A 20,539-nucleotide genomic window follows, 5' to 3' on the forward strand; every position below is an offset into this window, starting at 1 on the left:
TTTCGAAATATGACATTTTTCTCTCTATTTGATGCTTATACTTTCAAAATGCTTGTTCATTTTTAAAAGTGTAGTAAATTAAAATCTATTGTTGGAATGTTATTTATATGAGTTGCGGATATTATAAATATTTAGTTTTGGGGAGAATATTGTAAGATGTGTAACTTTTATGTTTTCCTAATAATATACTTCATATTTTTGCAAACTTGTACAATTTATTAATGCTTTTCATTTGTTCGTAAAGACTTATATTAACTTTTGTACAACAGATAGATTTAAACTGATAGAAGCAAATATTGATTGAAATATTAAAAACTGGAAAAATAGTAGGTTTAAATTATTTTCTACGTTATGTTTTTGATGAACCATTGAACTTTTTTAGTTTAAGTTTTATTAGCATGTAACGATTTACTTACATTGTTTCTACGTATTATTATTATTACTATTATTATTATTATTATTGTTATGATTACAAAGATAGTTTTTTTTTAAACAATATTTAAAACTTTATATTAAATTGAAGTTGAATGGACGAAAACGTATTTGCTTTATTAGTAGTTGATAAATTTGATTTCATCATCTTCATATAACTATTAAAAAATTGAAACATTTATGTAGATAAATATAAATAACAAAATCACAGTCAGATATATCGCTTAGTTATGACTTTACATTTGACACACGATTCGCGCTTCGTCAATTATTATAAGGGATTAAATCATTAAATCCACGAAATCTTCAAGCTGATCCACCAGTCGCTATTGGTTCTGAAATATAAGAAAAATTATTAGTACCACATACATATAAGTAGATATAAAAAAATTCATAATTGAGCTATTTAAATTACCTGGACCAGATGGAATGCTCTCACCAGGTGGTTCATCTTTATTGGTGGGTTCAGACTTTTTGTGGCCCTTTTTACTTCCATGACAGTGTTCACATTCGTCTTCACTGTCTTCGGAACTGCTTTCTCCAAAGTTTTTGGGCTTCTCATATATGCAGCAGCCTATAACATAAATAGATTATTAAAAAAGATGTCAATATGTACAATTTATTTTTCTAATTGAAAAAATTACATTTTGATTTCTTCTTATTTAAATGTTCGTTATCAACAGTTCCTTGTGTCCATTGTACTTTCTTATCTGAGCGTGGTTTTCGAAGACGTAATCTGACAGTAGGAGCATTCTGAAAAATAAAGCAAATGCATCCACATCTATTTTATTGTCTAATTACATAATGAAACGGTCCCATCAACAAAAAAGTTCAAGTATTGCAATGAAATAAATATTTGCAGTAAAAATAAATTTATTCCAAAACCTTTATAAAATATGTAAATAACAATACATTTTATAAATAATTTCCTGATAAAAAAATTATTCAATAATTTTATTTCTTCTTAAACTTTCTAAAGTTTTATCAGAGTAATTTAAAATATTTTTTAAGACTTCTGTTGTATGTTGACCCAATACTGGTGGAGGCAATCGTACGGCATTTTTTGCAAATGAATATTGAACAGGTGGTCCTACAACCTTCATTTTTTTGGTAACAGGATGATCTATTTCTTTAATTAATTTTATATGTTGAATATGGGAATCTTCAAATACCTGTAATTTATATTATTATTATTATAAGATCAGTGCATATAATTTAAAAAAATGTAACCAAAGGTTTTCTACTTGTTTCATATTATTTATTTGCCCATAAGGGAAAGAAGAACCTTCTAAAATTCTATTCCATTCATCATTTGTCTTCTCCAGAAATTTTCCTCGCAGTAATTTTAGTAATTCATCTCTATTTCTTACCCTACTGGTATTAGTTTTAAATTTTTCTTCAAATGCTAAACTTAACAAATTGAGTTTCTTCATTAAGTCTTGAAATTGTTTGTCACTTCCAACTCCTATTGTCATATAACCATCTTTGGTTGAAAAAGCTTCATAAGGCACTATACTTTCATGTTCAGAACCCCATCTGGATCCTTCTTTGCCAGCATTAAGATAATTTGAACCAATATTAATAAGGCTTGCTACTTGAGTTGATAGAAGATTACATTGAATCCATTGGCCCTTGTTAGTCCTGATTCTTTGTAAAAGAGCTGCCATGATTGCACCATGAGCATACAATCCTGTTGCTAAGTCAGTTACTGCTACACCAACTTTACATGGAGGTCCATCCTTTGGTCCTAATAAGTAAATGTTATTTATAACTACCATTTAAAATAATCAGTTTGCCAAAATTTTATCTGTTTGAACAAATTATACATATAATATACTTGCCTGTAATATGCATTAGACCACCTAAGGAAGCTGCTATAACATCATAACCAGGCCTTTTGGAATATGGTCCTTCATACCCATAACCAGTAAGTGAACAATATATTAAATGAGGTGCCACGTCTTTTATTTGATCATAACTCAATCCCATTTCTGATAGTTTGCCAGGCACATAATTTTCAACCAAAACATCACATTTTTTGACTAACTCATAAATTATATCTCTTCCTTTCTTTAAGTCTACACACACACTTTTTTTATTACGATTCACTGCAGCAAAATAAGTTGACTCTTTGGTATTCTCGAAAAAAGGAGGACCCCATTTACGAGCCTCATCCCCAACACCAGGTTTTTCAATTTTAAAAATTTCAGCTCCCAAATCTCCAAGAATCATAGTGCAATATGGCCCAGCAATAATTCTAGTGAGATCCAGCACTCGAATCCCATTTAAAGGAGATTTATCATCAGAACTAGTAGAGTACAAACTTTTCAATAAAAAACTGTTTGCACTTTTTAGTTTCGACACTGAGCAAAAATACAATGTCATAAAACGCATCATTATCACGAGTTTTTTATAGAAAAACTGCGTAAACTATTTATAAATTAATCAGAACAGCGTCGAACTCAGAATAATGTCAGAAATCCGTTAAATAAATCGAGAATCCAAAAGATAAATTTTATAAAAAGAAAGCAGTCTTATCTTACGACGTAAGCGAAGTGGGACAGTTCCATAAATGAATTAACATTTCTCTACGGTGCGTAAACAAAGATAAGGTACCTGTGTTCCTCCATCCACAACAGTCTCGGTTTGAGATGACGTTGCCTGTCCAGCCGACATTTGTTTATCCATTTAAGGAAGATTCTTGAGAGTTTAAACGTAATTTTTCTATTCTAGCGAAGTGATACTCAATAAATGTAACCGCGGACTTCCCGATGAGAAATGTCAATCAGGCAGTCTGATCGGCGCTAGGTCTGACGATTTTCCCTGATCAACTTAATTAGGTGGCACCTCACTTCGGATCCTACTAAGCTTATATCAGGAACCTTAAAGAGTGATATATCAAAAAATGCCGCGCGATGTGCTCGTTACGCAGCTGTCACTAAAAAAATACCGCGATTCTTAATTGACGAGTGATTGTTAAAAAACTCATAATGGACGAATTTTTTACAATTTTTTTCTTAAAATCAACCGATCTTTTATCAATTTGAGTTCATTAATCGATCGCGCCGATTTTGATAGTGCAGAAAAACTCTTTACTCGATGCAAAATGGTGGTAGTTTTGCAATAAACACTAAATTATTGTTTTTTTCTATCAGTACAGGCGATATGACTGACTGCGCCTGCGTCATGCGTCGCCATGACGCCCAGTGCTGAAAATCCGATCATTCTCTCGCAAAGGCAAACTTATAAAAGGATAGTCGTGGCGTTTCTAGATTTTCTTTGTACCCGTGACCGTCGTTTGATTAGTTTCACGCTTCTACGTTCCCCTTAGGCCCTCGCCACATATGCCAATACGCGTGCGTACAACGGCGTACAAACGCGTATAAGTCGCTAAAAATTTTGATAGTGCCAACAACATTTAAATTTGGGGCATGCGAGAAATAGTAGTAATCTTCTGTTGTTGGCACTACCAAATTTTTTAGCGATTTGTACGCGTTTGTACTCCGTTGTACGCACGCGTATGCGCATATGTGGCGAGGGCCTTAGTGTTTACATTTTCAAGCCGAGCCTTTATTGTACTTGATTTAAATAAAGATATTTATTTAAATCAAGTACAATAAAAAGAAATTGAAAATCTCTATTACATACAATCGGGAAATAAACTTTTTGATACGCTGTTATACGAATATAGAAACAAATTTTACTTTACTACTCTTACCTTGCAATAGGCTATTTTCTACATATAAAGATGAACACCAATTTTCCGGTATTTCTTTTTAATTCAATAACTCGCTGCTTCCTATTATTCCTTTCCTAATAATATTGGAACATTTCGAAATACACGGAGCGGCTTATAGTATAACAGTTCCGATAAATGTTCAATTTTTGTAATACGTTTTCTACTTTTTAAATAATAAGTTGCATCTTTCATAGAGCTATAATTTTGAAAACTTATATCTCTCTGAATTTATAATTCGGACTTTTTCAACGTTAAAATCAATATAATAACATTTCATGGTAATTAATAATAACCTATATGACAAGTGATAAAGTAAAGTCTAACGCAGGAAAGTAGGATTAGGACCTCTAATAAGATCTTCAAATAAACCAAATACATATATATGTAGTACATCTTTATTTATGGTTAAAGCACCTGAGGCTAGGAACAAAAACATCCACTACACCTGATCTGACAACTTATTTGAATGATTTCTATCTCACGATAATATCGTTATCGTAATTCAGTGCGTATAAACAAAAAATAAAATTTTTAGTCATATTAAAATTAGATATAATCTATTATAATTTCAATGGTTCGTGACGTAAGATAATGATTCGACGTATGATAATAGAGAAACTTTACGTAAAAGCTAAGCAGTGTGTGACAGAGCGTGATCATCGCGAATAGCAAAGTAACTGAAGAGAGAGCGAGAAAGAGTGAGTAAGAGAGCGAGAAAGAGTGAGTAAGAGAGCGAGAGAGAGAGAGAAAGAGAGAGAGAGAGAGAGAGAGAGCGAAAGAACGAGAGAAAGAAAAGCACGCGAGACGCGCAATGTGAAATGTGAGTGTGTACTGTATAGTGCAACGAACTGCGTGTAAAAAGCGTGTTTATACAACTACAAGACAAAATCAGCAATAAAAGCAAGATCGTAAGAAAGGCCCCCCGTGGAGGCCAATCTCTAATGTCATCATCGGCCCCGGAGGTGGGTGCGCGTCAATACCGCGGGGCCAACGGCAATGGGATTACGTTGTTTGAGGCCGGCGATGGCGCGGCCCTTCAGTTTGTACTGAGGGACCTGAGCCGCCGGCGCAGATTCTCATCCAGAGATCTTTTTCTTCTTGGGCTTGGTCTTGTGGCCTCCACGACCACTCGTTCGCCTGTGTACCTTGTTCTTGGTGTTATCGCCCTAGCAATTGCTTTCAAAAGTACTCTCTTCTCCGACAGGACCAGTGAGTGTGTTTTTCCTTCCTTTTTTTTCCTTCATTTTTTTTATCGTTTGTTTACGTTGTATCTCGTTCGCTCGCGACCCTGGGTGCTACAGTCTCTCGCTTTATTTACCTAATAGGATTTGTCAAGTGGGATGTGCAATTATTCGTTTAGGCACTGACAATTGCTGCTTCACTGTTGCTGCTGCGTTTGTGCCTTCGCTGTTGTTTTATGATTTTTAAGGTTTTACTGATTCAAAGAACAGTGAAAGTTATACTTAGGTGGAGAGGGTAAAGATATAGGGCTTCTTTTCTTCTCTCTTTCTTGTTTTTATTGATTAGACTAATCATGTCCTTGGCTTCTTAAAACTTAGATTTAACTAGAATGTTTTATATTTTTTCTATATAAAATATATAATGCGCAATGAATATATAATGAGTTAGAAATAACACTAACAGTGCTAAGATGAATATGTGCTAGATTTGCTTAGTAATAACTTTCTTCAGATTACAAATATCAACTTGTTTTAATTATCAGATTCATAGTTGATACTTGATACAATGCGATAGAAATTCATGTTTACAGTCTGTTTAAATTTTCTTGGAAGTGTTTTAAATAAAACTTCTTATTTCTTGTGCAATAACAGTTAATATAATTATTCTAGTCTAATTACAAAATTCATAAAATATTTAAATAGTTTTTTAATGATGAATAACACGTTAGGATATAATTTGATGTATAAAAAGTTAATAAGTATTTTAAAAAAAGGTTTATATATTGTTTGACATTAAATGGAATAAACACAATTTATAATTGCCTTCAGCACTTTAGATAATTATCATGACCTTTGAAGCAAAATCTAATTGAAATATCAATCCCTTAATGGAAGTATACTTTATAAGGTTATTCAATTCTTTGTTACAATTTTTAATTAATCAGACTTATAAATTGCATCAAATTAAAATGTTAAATTAGAATAAATAAATCCTGTAGATATATCAGTTTTCAAGTTGTTTTAATTAAATTAAATCAAAATGTTGCCTCTTTTTTTATCCATTATTAATTATATTTCAGATCTTTTTTTAGATACTTTTTGTCTATGCTTAAAATTATAGTATTTTGAAATCTTGTATACATATCATGTGTTATGAAACTAATAGATAAAGAAGGTTTGGTGTTAAATAATAATAATGAACTATATAAGCTATAATTGAGTTTGAGGCTGTAACGAAGACAGTTTTGAAATTACTTATGAATTATAAGCTTACTGTAAATGAACAATATTGATTTAATATATAAAAAATTAAATTGTTTACATTAATAACATTGAAAATAATACTTATGTCTAATATTTGATATATAAATTCTTCATGTTTCACATACTATCAGAAAAAATTGGTATAATACAATTCTATATTTTTTACAGATACTTTATTGCTAGTAGAATCTGTTGGTGTTCACATTATTAGTCAAAAAACTCTTTTAGGAACTTTTGAAGAATACTTACCTTGGAATAGTATAAGTGATATTATTATTAATGAAGTTATCACAGAAGTAAGCTTTTATAAAAATATTCATAACAAATTTAAGCTTTATTTGTAATAATATATTAATTTTTCAGCAAAGAGTTTTGTATTATCTGACATTTATAGTTAGAGAGTTCACTAATAATGGCCAGCAACACATAAGGCTTATTCCTTTGTTTCGTGATTTGAAACCTGAAAGAGAATGCCTGGAATACATGTACGTTCGCTTGGCAAACTTCATTGGGAAGACAGGGACAAAGAACCAACATTAACTGTGCCTGGTTCTTATTGGTTATGTCACAAAAATAATATTTATAAATTTATGTTCAAGTTCAATAAATCAACAAGGTGAATATTTTTCACAATTTGAATAAAGAAAATTTTTTATTACTAATTCTGTACTGCTTTTCCTACTGCTCATGCTGTTGTATTGTGAAATGCTAACTACACTAATCTTATCAGTATTAAAAGTAGAATGTAGCATATGTAATGTATGTCTATATGTGTATGCAATAATATGTTTAAAAGCTAGTATGATGTGTTATATGAATTATTAATTTAAAGATAAGCTGTGTTATGATCAAGTGTTTGAACTTAATTGTGCAAAAAGTATTGTGTTATTAGTAATGAATAATTTTTTAACCTCAAGTTTAATGATGTGTGATTTTTTATTAATAATAAAATATTTTATTGTCAGCAGTAGTGCAGAAAATTTTCCACACAGCAAAGAATTGATGAAAATTATTAGGCGAATTATTAAGTGGCAACCAAAGCAAGGACAACACTTTGGCACAAAACATTTACTTGTAACCTACAGTATCCTTTTACAGTTATGCAAAAAAATTAATTTCTTGTTAATTTATTTATTGTAAATTGTAATAATTTTTTTCCCCAGAAATTTGTATTAAATTTAATATTTATAGTCTACTTAACAATTATGTAATTTAAAACAGTACTTTTATTCGGTACAGCATTCAATCGACCGAAATTGATTTGTTTCGTCGTGAGTGATTGAATATAAGTACTAAAAATCTGTTAATTTCCTTAACCGACCGCACCAATCAAGATCATGCCTCGTGGACGCGGCAAGATAAGATGTTCGCCAAAATGAAATTTTGCGACAGACCGGACGCTATTGCATTTCCACATGCGTTTATTCTGACGGTCAAGTTGTTGAATCAACAAGTAGAGACAATCGTAAATCAGAAGTACGAAGAAGCCGAAGAAAAAAATATGGGCGGCACATCGGCCAAAACCGCACCTGCTGATCTGTTGATGCGCACAACCACAGAAACAGCCGCCATCAACACTATAGCGGTGTGGCAGCCACCGTCAGGGAGTTCAGTGCAAGATGAATCGGTAGCAGACACAACAGCAACTATGAATGGTCATCGGGAGAGTGTACATAAAAATTACGACAGTAGCATCTCTTGGTCGCTGCGTACGCGCTCACAACTTAAAGATTCAGACGGTGATGGCGACGGCGGTAGTGGCTCTACAGACACAACAACGATGTATATATTTTTGCTAAATATTTTTTAGACAAAACAAATAGCTAAGTTTTTTCTTTATATTTTTGTTTTGCTACAAAATGTGCATGTCACTGACCACGTGCTTCACTTCTCTACTAGATGTCACTTTTTTTACCTCGAAATGTCAATGTCCTTATCGGAATTCATAGAATAAATTTGCTTATTTCACTGTTGTAGGACCGTTGAACCGGTAGCAAAAAAGGCGGCAACCGAAAAGAATGTCGATGACTGCAATACAGACGAGGTGAATAGTAATATAAGTGAAAAAGACATGATGGATTCCGATTGCGGGAACGAGCTGACGAAAGCAGATGACACAGCAGCAACGTTAGCCGAGAGGCGGGAAAAACAAGAACCAATTGACAACGAAGACGAGGATAGCAATGACAGTAATGATTCGCAATCCGACTCCGCGAGTTTACCTTATCAGTATCTTATCGAGCGTGATATCGAGCGAGAACTGCTCAACTCGCGACTTTCTGACAAGAACGAGTCTAAAGAAAACAACGCGGCTACTGCCAACACTCATCCTTCGGTCAAATCGTGCAACTCTTCCATATGCAACGACATCGATAACAGCTCCAAGTCATCGGATTCTCGCAAAAGCAACAGTAAACTTAGATCGAGACAAGAGTCCAAGGATAATGATACAGCTCCACCTCCAGAAGTTGCCAATCTTAAGTCTTCCGATATTACCGATTTGGTTATGAAAGGACTTATGTTTACCATTAGGCAAGATAATGATACAGTCACGGTCGTCGAACAGAAAACTAAATTAGAAGTCGATGAAGTGCTAGAGAATTCGGAAAAAGTCGAGACAAAAGAAGGTGATCAGTGCTTGTTGAATTCGAGCTTGCTGAGACTTGAAAAAATGGTGACACGAATACAAGATCCCGCCTCTCTTCCTGCGCAAAAGCAAAATGGGACGAGCGAGAACGCGCTCATTTCTTTTGTCGACCTGGCGGACAAAATTAATATAGACAACGAGAAAAGACTTAGCGAAGCGGAATCGACTAAAGAAAAAAGTGAAAACACCGACACCATGGATACAGCCAACTGTCTATCCCAGTTTTTTAATAAAAATCTCTCTAATTCTGCTTTTGAAACATTCGGAAAAGTTTGGAATGACACTGATATTTATCATACCGACGAAGAGTATGAATTGAAAGACGAAGATATCGTGCCAGAAGCTTTAGTTGATCAAGTATTCTTTAATGATAAATTAGACTCTGTAAATACTTCTGCTGTGGATAATTTTGAAGATTTACTCATGGATGACATTGAACCATTTGATGATAATATAGTTAACAAAGGAGTGGTTTTAAAAAGTGACGTTTGTAAATCAGACAGTCCAGTGACTTTAAATGGAGCTGGTACCAAAGATACTTCAAAACTTCCTAAAGTAATTTCTAATGAACTCATCACAAATGATCAAATACCTGCAGCAATTTTAAAATCTTTAAAGAATAATAAGAGTGCAACACAGCAAGTGTCTCAAAAAACTGATAATAAAAACAGTGACGAAATCAATAATGTTCCTCAAAATAATAATAAACAAAGTGTTCAAGAGAAAACTGTTGAAATTGAAGCAAAAATTAAACCTCAAAGTGACACTCCAATAAACAAGGAATTAAGTTCTAAAGTTAAAAATTCAGTAAAAGTCCAATGTGTTGAAAAATCTAAAAAAGTTATGGAATACAATGTTAAAGTAATTATACAGAGGCATGAAGACGGGAGTAATCAAGAAAATGCTATAGAATTGAGTCCTAATAGCATTATTGAAAAACGTGTAATAGAGTCTGAAGTAATTAGTGATAAGAAAATTTGTAGAAGTACTACAATCAAGAATAGTGAAGTTTCCAATTCTAGTTCATCAAATAATACAAGGTTGACTCGATCAAATTCAAAAATACTAGGAAAAATAGATGAAAAATTATTACCAGAAGATATGGCAAAAACTAAGCCAATTCTTGAAAATTCAAAATCTAATAAAACTAAAAGATTACAAACAAGTAAACGTTCTATAGAAACAAGAGCTCAAAAATTGACAGAAAAGAAGCTTGAAAATCAAGAGAACAAAACTATGTCTCAATCGAGTGGATTATCAAGAAAGCGAAAAAGAAGTATAAATGATCAGAATACGAAAGCATTGAAGTTTTGCAAATCTGTTATTGTAAATGGTAATGAAAGAAAGGATATAAAAGTTAAAGTGTGGAAACTGATTAATGATTTGCAGTATGGAGTTAGAGTATCAGTTGAACGAATGGATATAAAAAATATTCCTAGATAATGATTTAGGATTTGCAGTATAAAATTAGAGTATTAGTTGAATGAATGGATATAACAAATATTCCTAGATAATACAATGTGCATATAAGATTTTTCTTATAGAAAATGTATGCCAAGATAAAGGAATGTAACTAAAAATTAATATGTATAAATGCTTGGATAATTGAAAGCATTGATAAACTTTTTCAACTTATCATGCATTTCAATGAGTTTTATAAACAATATAAAAGTCACTCTTTGTAAATTGTTTATTGAAATAAGCAAATTTTTGCTATAGTTTATATATAGAGTGCATTGTATAAATTGCAATAATTATTTTATGTTTTCTGTAGTATTCAAATAATTATTTATGAATTGTAAAGAGAATTCTAGTTTTTAAATAACGTTCATTATTTGTAAGTGTTGACAATTTTTCAGATCTTCCATTACGGTAGATTTTTCTACATCAAAACACACAATGTATAAAAATTCATGCATTTCATTTCTATACTGTATATGCTTGTAATTTTATGAACGTTGTTTCATATTTAAATAAAAAAAATATTAAAAGTATTACAAATAAATTTATTCATTGTGAAATATTTTATCCCTAACTACTTGTATTTAAAAATAATAAAATGGCTAGCATTGATGGCTAGTTTTATTCACATGCTCAATCCATTAACAACTGCTGGAATTCAGACTTCTTAGACCTTTCTATTTGGTTTAAAATGCTTTTTAATTCTTTAATTCTAGTCAAGATTTCACGAGCATCATCTTTTTTCTTTGATTGGTGAGTTTTACTTTCACTTATGAAATCATGATAAAGTTTCTGTTGTCTTTCTGTAATTGCAGGTTGGACAAAATCTGATACAAGATTTACTTGAACTTTTGCAGTCTGCAAGAGTAAAATTTTGATAATATAAAAAATTACATTGTATTTCAAAATATTAAAATAATCCTTAAATAGTATTATACCTGCTTTTTAGTAACTAATCCTAAATATTTTTCAAAATATTTTGCACATCGAGCAGAATAATGTTCTCTTGTACAGCAGATTTTATATACAGTATCTTCGCACTGTTCTTCCAAATCATCATTATTTTGGTTTTCTGCAACACAAAGCAGTGTGTATAAAAAAGACTATCTTTTGTACATTAATTATTTAATGTGAATAAATATGTATTAATGCTATGTAACATAAATATAAAATCTGATCTGATTACAATGTAATTTTAACGTGAGTTGTACACAATTGTTTTTTTTTTTTGTTGAAAATTAATAAAATATACTTACCCATTATGACGCATATTGTTTGAAAAATCTGTTTAAAATGTAAAGTGTAAATATAACGTTTATGTGATCCACCATTTTAAAAATTCATTCGATATATCGATGGATTCGATTATACAACACCCGCCATTTTTTAATTTGCTTGCATTTAATATTTGATTTTTTCCTTGCCTCTTTAAAATCTTTAAAGTAAAATGAATTTAATAAATAAAAAAACTATTCAGGTGTATATACAATTTTCTTTATATAAATATATAATTAACGCAATGATATAAAAAAATAAGTATTGAACTTGTAATGGCAAACTAGATCCTTGTGTAATTGTGATCATAAATGTGATCTCAAACTACTTATGGATATTTTTCTCTGCTTTATGTCGTTGTAATCTCTCATCTATTCGATTTTTTTCTGATTTCGACAAAGGCCTAATTCCAATGATCATTGCTTTCTCGTCCTTCTTTACTTCAATTTCCATCAAAGTATCCATAACTCTTAACGTACTTTGTGCCTTTTTCAAATCCTTGAAGAAAAGTAATTAAAAAGAGATAAACAGTAATAAAGTAAAAACAATCAATTTATATGATCTAATTGTTCAAACTTCAATAAATTATACTTACATCTCTTAATTCATCTTTTATCTTGGGATCAGCTTTAGCTTGTTTTCTTTTCAAAATAAATTCATTAACACTATATCCAACAATTTCTTCTAGTACCTGAAAGATAATAGATTTATTTTTCTTGTTATCATAAGAATTGCGTATAATATTATTTATATTTGTATGAATATTGTAAATTACATCTGAACAAAATACTACGTCCAAATTAGCTGTGCTATCCGTGATAGTGCCATCTAAATGAAAATAAGATCCGTGTTCGTTTTTTAATAAATTCAATTTCACAATATTTATAACTTTTCCCCTCACTACAGTTCGAATTCTATCTGTTTTACGAGAGTTTTCTAACACGTCGCAAATAGCCTCGTATAAAGGCAAATAGTCATTGAGCAATTCTGGTTTCGGCTTGTTGAAAAAATCGGTAATTTTTCTACTGCTGGTATTGTCTTTTGGCGTAATTTCCAAGCAACGTAATTTTTGTCGATTATTTACGCTAGGAGACATTAAACTCTGAAAGCAACAAAAAGAAGATCAAAGAATTACTCTCACGACCTCATGAAAAATGAAAAAAAATATATATACACACTGCTGATCTTTTAGAACCAATCAACGGATCCAAGTTACAATTTTCTGAATTTTGAGATGTGATTGTAGAATTTTCGAAATTATGGTCTTTATCTAATGTTAATGTCTTTTCCTGCATTTGTTGAGCAAATGGTTTATGATCTAATTCTTTTCTAGCTTCAAATTCAATATCAAAATCATTTTCAAAAGTTGCATCTAAATTTTCATACAAATGCTGACTTTCAACTTTAGTTTTAATAGATGTCTTGTCTGTTTGAAAAACTGGATGTTTTGTTGTTCGATCTATATTTTCTGATTTAAAGAAGCTACCTATTGATGCTTGGCTAGATCTACAAGTCTTCTCTTCTAATTTATTAGTTGTATTGTAGTAATCTTTATTTTTATTATCAAGTTTAAGCCTGTCTGATAACTTTGCTGATGATGGTTTATTAACTTGAGAAATACATGTTGTGACTGATTGATTCTTATTTGATTTGGGCAAACTTTTTATTGTGTCTTGACTTAACTTTTGTGTTGTCAATAATTTCTTTTTACATCTTTCATAAAAATCTTCAGGAAATTCATTTTCATAGAAAGTTTCGTCTGTAGAAGCTAATGAGTTTGTATTAAACTTTAGTGGTGAATCTTGTGAAAATGCACTTTTGTCTTTAGTTATGTGTGAAATGCTTGCAGATGCTTGAGTAGGTTTTGAATTCTTTACATGCTTTGTATCTGCATTGTAGTAGTCATCAAAACCATCAAAATCTATATCATTTAAATCTAAATCATGTTCTAAATTATCTATATCACTTATTAATGGTGTAGATATAATATTATTTTTGTTTTGAGATGCCATTTTTGATGTATTTCTAGAACTCAAAGCAACACTAGAATTGTCTTTCGACTTTGTTTTAGAAGAACTACTTTCTCTATCTAACTGCTTCTGATTATAAATGTATTTTGGACTGCTTGTTGTATTACTAGGCAAATCTTTTTTCTGTGAACTAATTTTAGTCACTGTAGATTGAGACTTTGATTTTGATGACGAAAAGAATGATGAATGAGAGTATGTTAGGTCATATATTTCATTGTCAACTGGAAATTCATCTTTTTTACTTTTTGATGATAAAGTCTTCTTTACATTAACTTTACCCTGTACAGTGGATGCTATTGTCACAGATGGAGTTTTAAATTCTGAACCATCTACCATTTTCAAAAATAAATCACCCTCATCATCAAAATCGACAATCATCTTTTCATTATCTTTCTGTTGCATTTTATTATTCTTTTGATTATTTAAGGCGCTTGTTGAGTTGAGTCTTTGATTCCTTACACTGGATATATTTGAATTTTGTGTTTGATTGGAAATGCTTGGTGTTTGATAACTATAATTCAAGTCACTTAAGCAGCTCTGACTTTGTTTGTTGTTCCAATTAGAAGTAGCTGAATTTTTGCAGGCATTTATATTCTTTTGTTGAATATGTGTGTCTATCTGATCTAATGCTTGAGAATCAAAATCAAAATCATCATCTATTTGTACAGTCTTCTGAGTACCCTCAGTATTTTGGTTTGGTTTATTTTTATTATTGTATGGATCTTTATTTTCTTCTAAATTTCTAAAAATATATATATTACATTTGTTTATATTCTCAAGAATAACAAAATTGAATATATATTTTGAAAACTAATGGATGACTTACAAAGCTCTGGCCAACACATTTTCTAGTGCATTAGGAACTAGTAAACTTTCGACTTCCCCTCCTTTTTCCTCAATATTCTTTTCTTCCAATAGTAAGACTCCTTTCCTGCAAATAACTGGGCCTTTGATCAATACTTTAAAACCAGGTTCCTTGAATTCCTAAAATAAGAATATATAAATTTAGATGCTTATAAAAAATTTCAATTTTATCTATATTTTATATCATACATTCAGAAATCTTATACTTTTATACTCAATACCCAATATGTCTTGAACTCCATCAGTCATAAATAATTGTAACATTCGTTTAGATTTTGGTTCCCATGTTTGAAATTTATCATCTTGCATTTTATTTTCATTTTCTGTAGCTTCAATATTTTCAAGTGAAACATTTCTAATTTTTTCAAGCTGTTTATACTTAGATAATGAAATGTCATACAGCTTATCGACCTAAAAAGACAAAAAATTAGTTATATTAGTTAGGAGGTGGAATTGAAAAAATACTAGGTGACAGACCTGAAGAATGTATTTTCCAGGTAAAGTTATGCATTTTTGGTTAATTAAATTTCTTGGTAAGCAACCATTTTCGTTGTTTACTTCTCTCATGTCATTCAAATTCCATTGAAGTATAACAAATGCGGTTATTTCATCTTGCCTAGGCTGTTAATTTATTATTTAATAATATCATTTAAATCAACAACATAATTGGTATTAAAAATAAAGAAAATATCTTACATTTTCATGCTGACTCGTGTAATAATCAACACAGTCAGACAACCAAGAATGATTCATTGTATAATATTGTCTATTCAGCGAGCTTTTCACTCGCTGTAATAAATCTTCGTTCATGTTGTTAATTGATATTATATATAATTACGTACCATTAAATTAAATTCTTCATATTTTACATATCATTAACGGATCATAAAAAACGAAAATTGAGCGCGAGTTTTACATGCAGCAATCGTACTCCTGTTTTGTCTTCTGCTATATATATATAGTATGTAGAACCGCGTATGTAAAACTATAGTACAAACAAACTATAGATGTTTATATAGAGGGCGACAGCTTCGCATTTTTAGTGGATTTGAAATTATGAGATACTTTTGAGAACATCGATGACTGGTATACTGGAATATCGAATAGTATATTCATGACCTCAATCAACTAGTCACTTCTTTTTAATCGACTATAGCGTTTTCAAGCAGAAGAAAATCATCGACAATCTTTCACTATTTGTTTTATAACATCTAATGTTATTGGCAAAAAATGATTTTTTTAAAGAAATGAAAATCGGAAAACTTGAAAAGGAGGAGAGGGCTGTCATTTGCAGGATTTAACATGTCAGTAAATCAGCTAAGGGTTAAGCATAATGAACATATGGATAACATTACAAATATTAAAACAAAAACTCAAGAAAACAAAAACGTATAATTCATTCAAAAATGAACTCATAGAACATTATAATCGAATATATTATGGAATGAATCCATAAAAAAGTATCTCGGCGAAACCACAGAACAAATTTGAATATTAAAAAAACTACAGCTATAATTTTCGGCGCCATATATTTCAGGCTTGAAAGCTCGCGCGTCCGTGCAATTATTCGCACACATACGCATACACACACACACACGCGCGCGCACGCGCGTCGAAGACTGCCGAAATTCGCTTGGATCTGCAGGGTGGTAATAAGTGCAGGAGCTGAGAACGCCGGGGTGCTTGGCATTATTAGTGGGTTTAGAGCGTCCGTTCTCCTTTGATTTGCGCCGCCGCCGCCGCCGTTGCCGCTGCGTGCTCACACCTGTCGAATATTTTTTCAACCAAGAGCTCGCAGCCGCGAAAGTAAGAGAGGCGTGGTTCTTTATCCTCAAATGATTTCGCTCAATGTTCCTATCTCTTTGTATGCGCGCGTTTGACGCCGAAGGGCTATTGTCTAGGCTCCCAAGGCGTTGATTTGTTGTAATTGAGCCCTATGGCCGCACGTTTATGTCTCCATGAGTTTCTTGGGAAACGAATTGTCGGTTGGCTTCGATTTTGCCCAACGAATTTTTAGAAGCCAATTATTATTCTATGGCTCGGTATTTTTTGCGTAGTTGAAAAAATTAGAGGAACCTCAAAGTGTTTCTGCTTAAAAATCTTGCTTTTCACTCTTGTGGACGACATGTACAAATTGTGTCGACATCGTAAATTATGCTGATAAATTACGTTTGTGTGAATACATGTAAATGTATTCACTATTGCATATATTATCGCATTATCCCAAAATAGGACTAAATACAGTTAAAAATCTGTAAAAATATGATGAGATGTTTTTCGAATTTCACACTTGAGTATATATTTAAACAAGCGACATTAATTCAAATAGAAAAAAAATGATGACATCGCTGGCGACGATAGAAAAATTGTTATAGTTATCCGACGAACGCTCAACAAAAACAAATTTGTCCTAGAGTTTCAATTGAACTGAAAAAATAGAGCCGTTTTTTCTGTTAATTAAAATATTTTTTGTATACTCTATGGTGAAGATAAAATTATGCTCGAAGATAAAAAATCAAGCATTTTATTATGGAATTTGAACATTAATATACACTTCGATAAAGAAATCAGCATTTACAAGGCTTCTTAAATTATTTAAATAATAACTCGCAGCAACCAAGTGTTAGTGAAAGCAAATAAAAGTAATAATTCTCTCGACACACTAATAAAAATTTTTATTCTTGACTAGTGATAATAAGCCAATAACATCGTTAGCATTATGTGCCAGTTGCCTGAAAGTTTATTTGCTTAGAATATTGTGTAAATCTTAATAAATAAGCATAAGGCAGGTACTCAGAAAATATCGTTCCTTATATATGTGACAAAACTGACAGCGGAATCACGGCATCTTCGCAAACAATCAAACCGGCTTATTCTTTTATTTTTGACAACACTTGAAATTATTCCATAACACGAGGGTGTAATCGATGTGTAAATATCATTGTTATGAATATATATTTAGCAAATAGTTGAAAGCATTTAGTAGCATTTGTTATTAGCTTAACTAATTACTCAGTTTTTTAAATTTAGAAGTAAATCTGTTAAGGTATCGTACAAAGCTTTTTGGAGGGTTAACTTTTGCAATATTTTCTCGCAAATAATGATTTTTGCAACTTGAACACACGCTTATGCACCAAAAAAGGCCTGGCACGAACACATTTAGTTTTACAAGATTCGCCGCGAAAATATCAGTTGGAGAACGATAGAGTGATGCGCGGTAATAACCATCAGTGTTTATCAAAAGACTCTGTTGACTCGCGCACGCACGTGCTGTCACGAGAGAGCTGCGAGTTACTTTTTTACGAGTTTATTGCGGCTCATGCGAGAACGTCAGAGCAGCCGACGTCGGCGTCCAAGTGGTTTTTAGCAGGTGCGCCGTAAAGGTATAATATCAAACTCCGACAAAATTCACACCCAAGCCCGCAATAAAGTTAACCGTGAGAACCCCAAACAAAAAAAAAAAGACCTGCGGAACGGTGAAAAACAGATTGCGAGCCTGGGACCGCTTTATCGTTTTATTGTTGTGTAACAGCGATCCGCGGCTCGAGACAGCGCCGTGCCGCCTGACAATCAATTAGTCATTCAAATTTTCCCTCTCCTGTTCTCCGGCGAGCGCGGAGATCGGCGCGTCGCGATACATTTCATGAATGCATAATTTCAAGTTCAGCCTGGCGGCGCGGCCACTTAAATTCCCTTTTGTGTACCGTCTCTCTCTCTCTCTCTCTCTCTCTCTCTCTCTCTCTCTCTCTCTCTCTTCTTTTTCCGCGTGACGTGCGTCGTGCACAGTCAGTCACCGGATATACCCTACCCCGACTCGCGAATAATAATTACGGGCCCGCGTGCCATTAGCTAACTGGACTCCCCAACGAAAGTTCGGTTGGCGCGCACGCCACGTGTGCCTTGCCGCGGAGGGTGAGACGAGACAAACGCTCGACCTGCAACTCTACTTATTTACGTCGCCGGTAAGCGCGACTGTAAAAATTAATTAAACTCGTCTGCGGCACTCGCTTCTCGAACTATCTTTTTTCCTTTCTTTCTTTTTTCCGTCTCGAAGTGAACGAGTTTTCTGTGTATAATTCACGAGGCGCGCGATGAATAATGCAAAAACGCTTAATTAGAGCTTGAAATTATCCGCGAGACAAAGTGCGAAAGGATTATCATGGAGACAATAAAAGAAGAGAAGTTATAAGCGAAAACAAAGGCAAGCGAAATACACACGGCGAGGAGATGAAGAGAGAAAAAGGAAAAAGAAGAAAGAGAGCGAGCGCATTATTTGCATAACGAAGCGCAAAGCCGCAAGCGCGCGCGTAAGAATTGCCGGCCACGGCGACGCTTCTATGCGAGAGAGCACGCGCGCACCTCTCTGCGCAAGGCTCTCGCTCGGACCATCTTCCGCCGTCGATTCATCGATCGACAGTCGCACTCGTGCAAACGCGACCTCGTACGCTTGCTTTCTCTATTTTATCAATTTAACACTCTCTTCCGTTTGTCTAGAGTACGACCGAACATCGAAACAGATACTTTGCGCGTTCTGCGTAAATATCCGTTCGATCGGGATGCGCAGACTGCACACGATCGAGAAATTTTTTTTTTTAATTCAACCGAATCTTTTCGAGAATAATTTCGTTGTTTCATAAAAAATAACATTTAATACTATTGATCGAATTTCAATCACCTTACAGAAAAATTTACTTACGATTACAAAAATTCTATAAACTAATTATTTTGCTTGATTTCACAAATATTTATTCGATATGGATAAGTGTTTCGAAGATCTTGAGTGGCTTTTCTAAGCTCAATAAATCTGCAATACTACTAGTGATGTTTTGCGCGTAACGCGCTCATCTTTTTTCGTCTTTTTTTTCTTCGTAATATCAGTTCTAAAAACATTTACTAAAAAAAAAAAGTTTTTTATCAAGAGTCGCGGTTGAGAGCTGTAGGCGAGTAAGCACGAAGTGGCTACGACGAGTGCTGGCCAGCCGCAACACTCGACAGTAAAATGGAGAAAAGTCAGATTAATCATATACGTTAATGATGTAAATATCCTTTGGTAGACGTTCACGGTTCTGATTAGTGTATTTTCACAAAAATGTTCTTGTATTTCATGTAACTGAATAAAACCGAAATTATTGTACAATATTTTATTGTGATAATCTACGGATTTCTAACTTTTATTGTCTACTATGTTTATTCGAAGATAAACTGCCGTATAGAGCAAAGTTAGTATCATTAAACCAATCAATAATTCATATAAAATTTATACCAACTATAGTGACATACTTTTCCAACATTTAATCATCTGCGAAAATTTGCAGTAGCCTTTTATGAGCGTACACCGAGCGCGCGCGCGCGTGTGTGTGTGTGTAATATACTAAAAATACACTAAATACTGTTATTGTTATAGACGAATAAACGACGTTTTAATTATAAAATATTTATTTGAATCAATCAACATTAATCATTTTCTTTTAGAAATTTGTGTTGTATAAGATATTTCTAAGAGAAATATATGCTGTACCAGAGATCAATTTCAGTTTTACAATATTTTCATTGAAATAAGCAAAGATTTTTCTCCATGGATCGGATGATGTCCTCGAAAAATTACCAGTTGACCAATATACTTTGTCTTTGAATAAACTTTGTTTTA

At 32.6% G+C, this 20,539-nt stretch overlaps 5 protein-coding genes across 7 annotated transcripts; 1 reads left to right on the forward strand and 4 right to left on the reverse strand.

Annotated features, from left to right (window-relative positions):
• Positions 1-34: 34 nt before the first annotated feature.
• LOC131663548 (E3 ubiquitin-protein ligase PPP1R11) lies at positions 35-3,643 on the reverse strand. Of its 2 annotated transcripts, XM_058934014.1 has the most exons (5): positions 3,440-3,643; positions 3,049-3,370; positions 1,077-1,185; positions 848-1,006; positions 35-767 (listed from the first exon to the last, which is right to left on the reverse strand). In XM_058934014.1, the coding sequence occupies exons 2-5, from the start codon at positions 3,118-3,120 to the stop codon at positions 739-741; spliced, it is 369 nt and encodes a 122-aa protein (XP_058789997.1). In that variant the 5' UTR covers positions 3,121-3,370; positions 3,440-3,643; the 3' UTR covers positions 35-738. The 2 variants fall into 2 exon arrangements, with proteins under 2 accessions (XP_058789997.1, XP_058789996.1); XM_058934013.1 differs by having other exon boundaries at positions 3,049-3,643.
• Positions 1,222-3,032, reverse strand: LOC131663547 (succinate--hydroxymethylglutarate CoA-transferase). Its single transcript, XM_058934012.1, has 3 exons — positions 2,274-3,032; positions 1,677-2,179; positions 1,222-1,604 (listed from the first exon to the last, which is right to left on the reverse strand). Exons 1-3 carry the CDS (start codon positions 2,827-2,829, stop codon positions 1,374-1,376), a joined length of 1,290 nt encoding a protein of 429 aa, XP_058789995.1. The 5' UTR covers positions 2,830-3,032; the 3' UTR covers positions 1,222-1,373.
• A 1,036-nt stretch (positions 3,644-4,679) lies between the features above and the next one.
• On the forward strand, positions 4,680-10,709 carry LOC131663452 (myb-like protein X). 2 transcript variants are annotated; one of them, XM_058933875.1, is made up of 6 exons: positions 4,680-5,380; positions 6,784-6,911; positions 6,979-7,231; positions 7,581-7,699; positions 7,950-8,397; positions 8,593-10,709. In XM_058933875.1, exons 3-6 carry the CDS (start codon positions 7,086-7,088, stop codon positions 10,703-10,705), a joined length of 2,826 nt encoding a protein of 941 aa, XP_058789858.1. In that variant the 5' UTR covers positions 4,680-5,380; positions 6,784-6,911; positions 6,979-7,085; the 3' UTR covers positions 10,706-10,709. The 2 variants fall into 2 exon arrangements, with proteins under 2 accessions (XP_058789858.1, XP_058789859.1); XM_058933876.1 differs by having other exon boundaries at positions 4,681-5,380; positions 7,584-7,699.
• A 647-nt stretch (positions 10,710-11,356) lies between these two features.
• On the reverse strand, positions 11,357-12,046 carry LOC131663453 (uncharacterized). The gene is made up of 3 exons (XM_058933877.1): positions 11,980-12,046; positions 11,662-11,795; positions 11,357-11,581 (listed from the first exon to the last, which is right to left on the reverse strand). Exons 1-3 carry the CDS (start codon positions 11,981-11,983, stop codon positions 11,357-11,359), a joined length of 363 nt encoding a protein of 120 aa, XP_058789860.1. The 5' UTR covers positions 11,984-12,046.
• A 171-nt stretch (positions 12,047-12,217) lies between these two features.
• On the reverse strand, positions 12,218-15,802 carry LOC131663530 (recQ-mediated genome instability protein 1-like). The gene is made up of 8 exons (XM_058933990.1): positions 15,589-15,802; positions 15,370-15,513; positions 15,082-15,303; positions 14,855-15,012; positions 13,177-14,770; positions 12,774-13,100; positions 12,594-12,689; positions 12,218-12,496 (listed from the first exon to the last, which is right to left on the reverse strand). The coding sequence occupies exons 1-8, from the start codon at positions 15,700-15,702 to the stop codon at positions 12,323-12,325; spliced, it is 2,829 nt and encodes a 942-aa protein (XP_058789973.1). The 5' UTR covers positions 15,703-15,802; the 3' UTR covers positions 12,218-12,322.
• Between the last annotated feature and the right edge of the window lie 4,737 nt (positions 15,803-20,539).

This window comes from Phymastichus coffea, unplaced genomic scaffold, assembly GCF_024137745.1.
Source record: "Phymastichus coffea isolate CEN01 unplaced genomic scaffold, Cenicafe_Pcof_1.1 PCOF00036, whole genome shotgun sequence".
NCBI lineage: Eukaryota > Metazoa > Arthropoda > Insecta > Hymenoptera > Eulophidae > Phymastichus > Phymastichus coffea.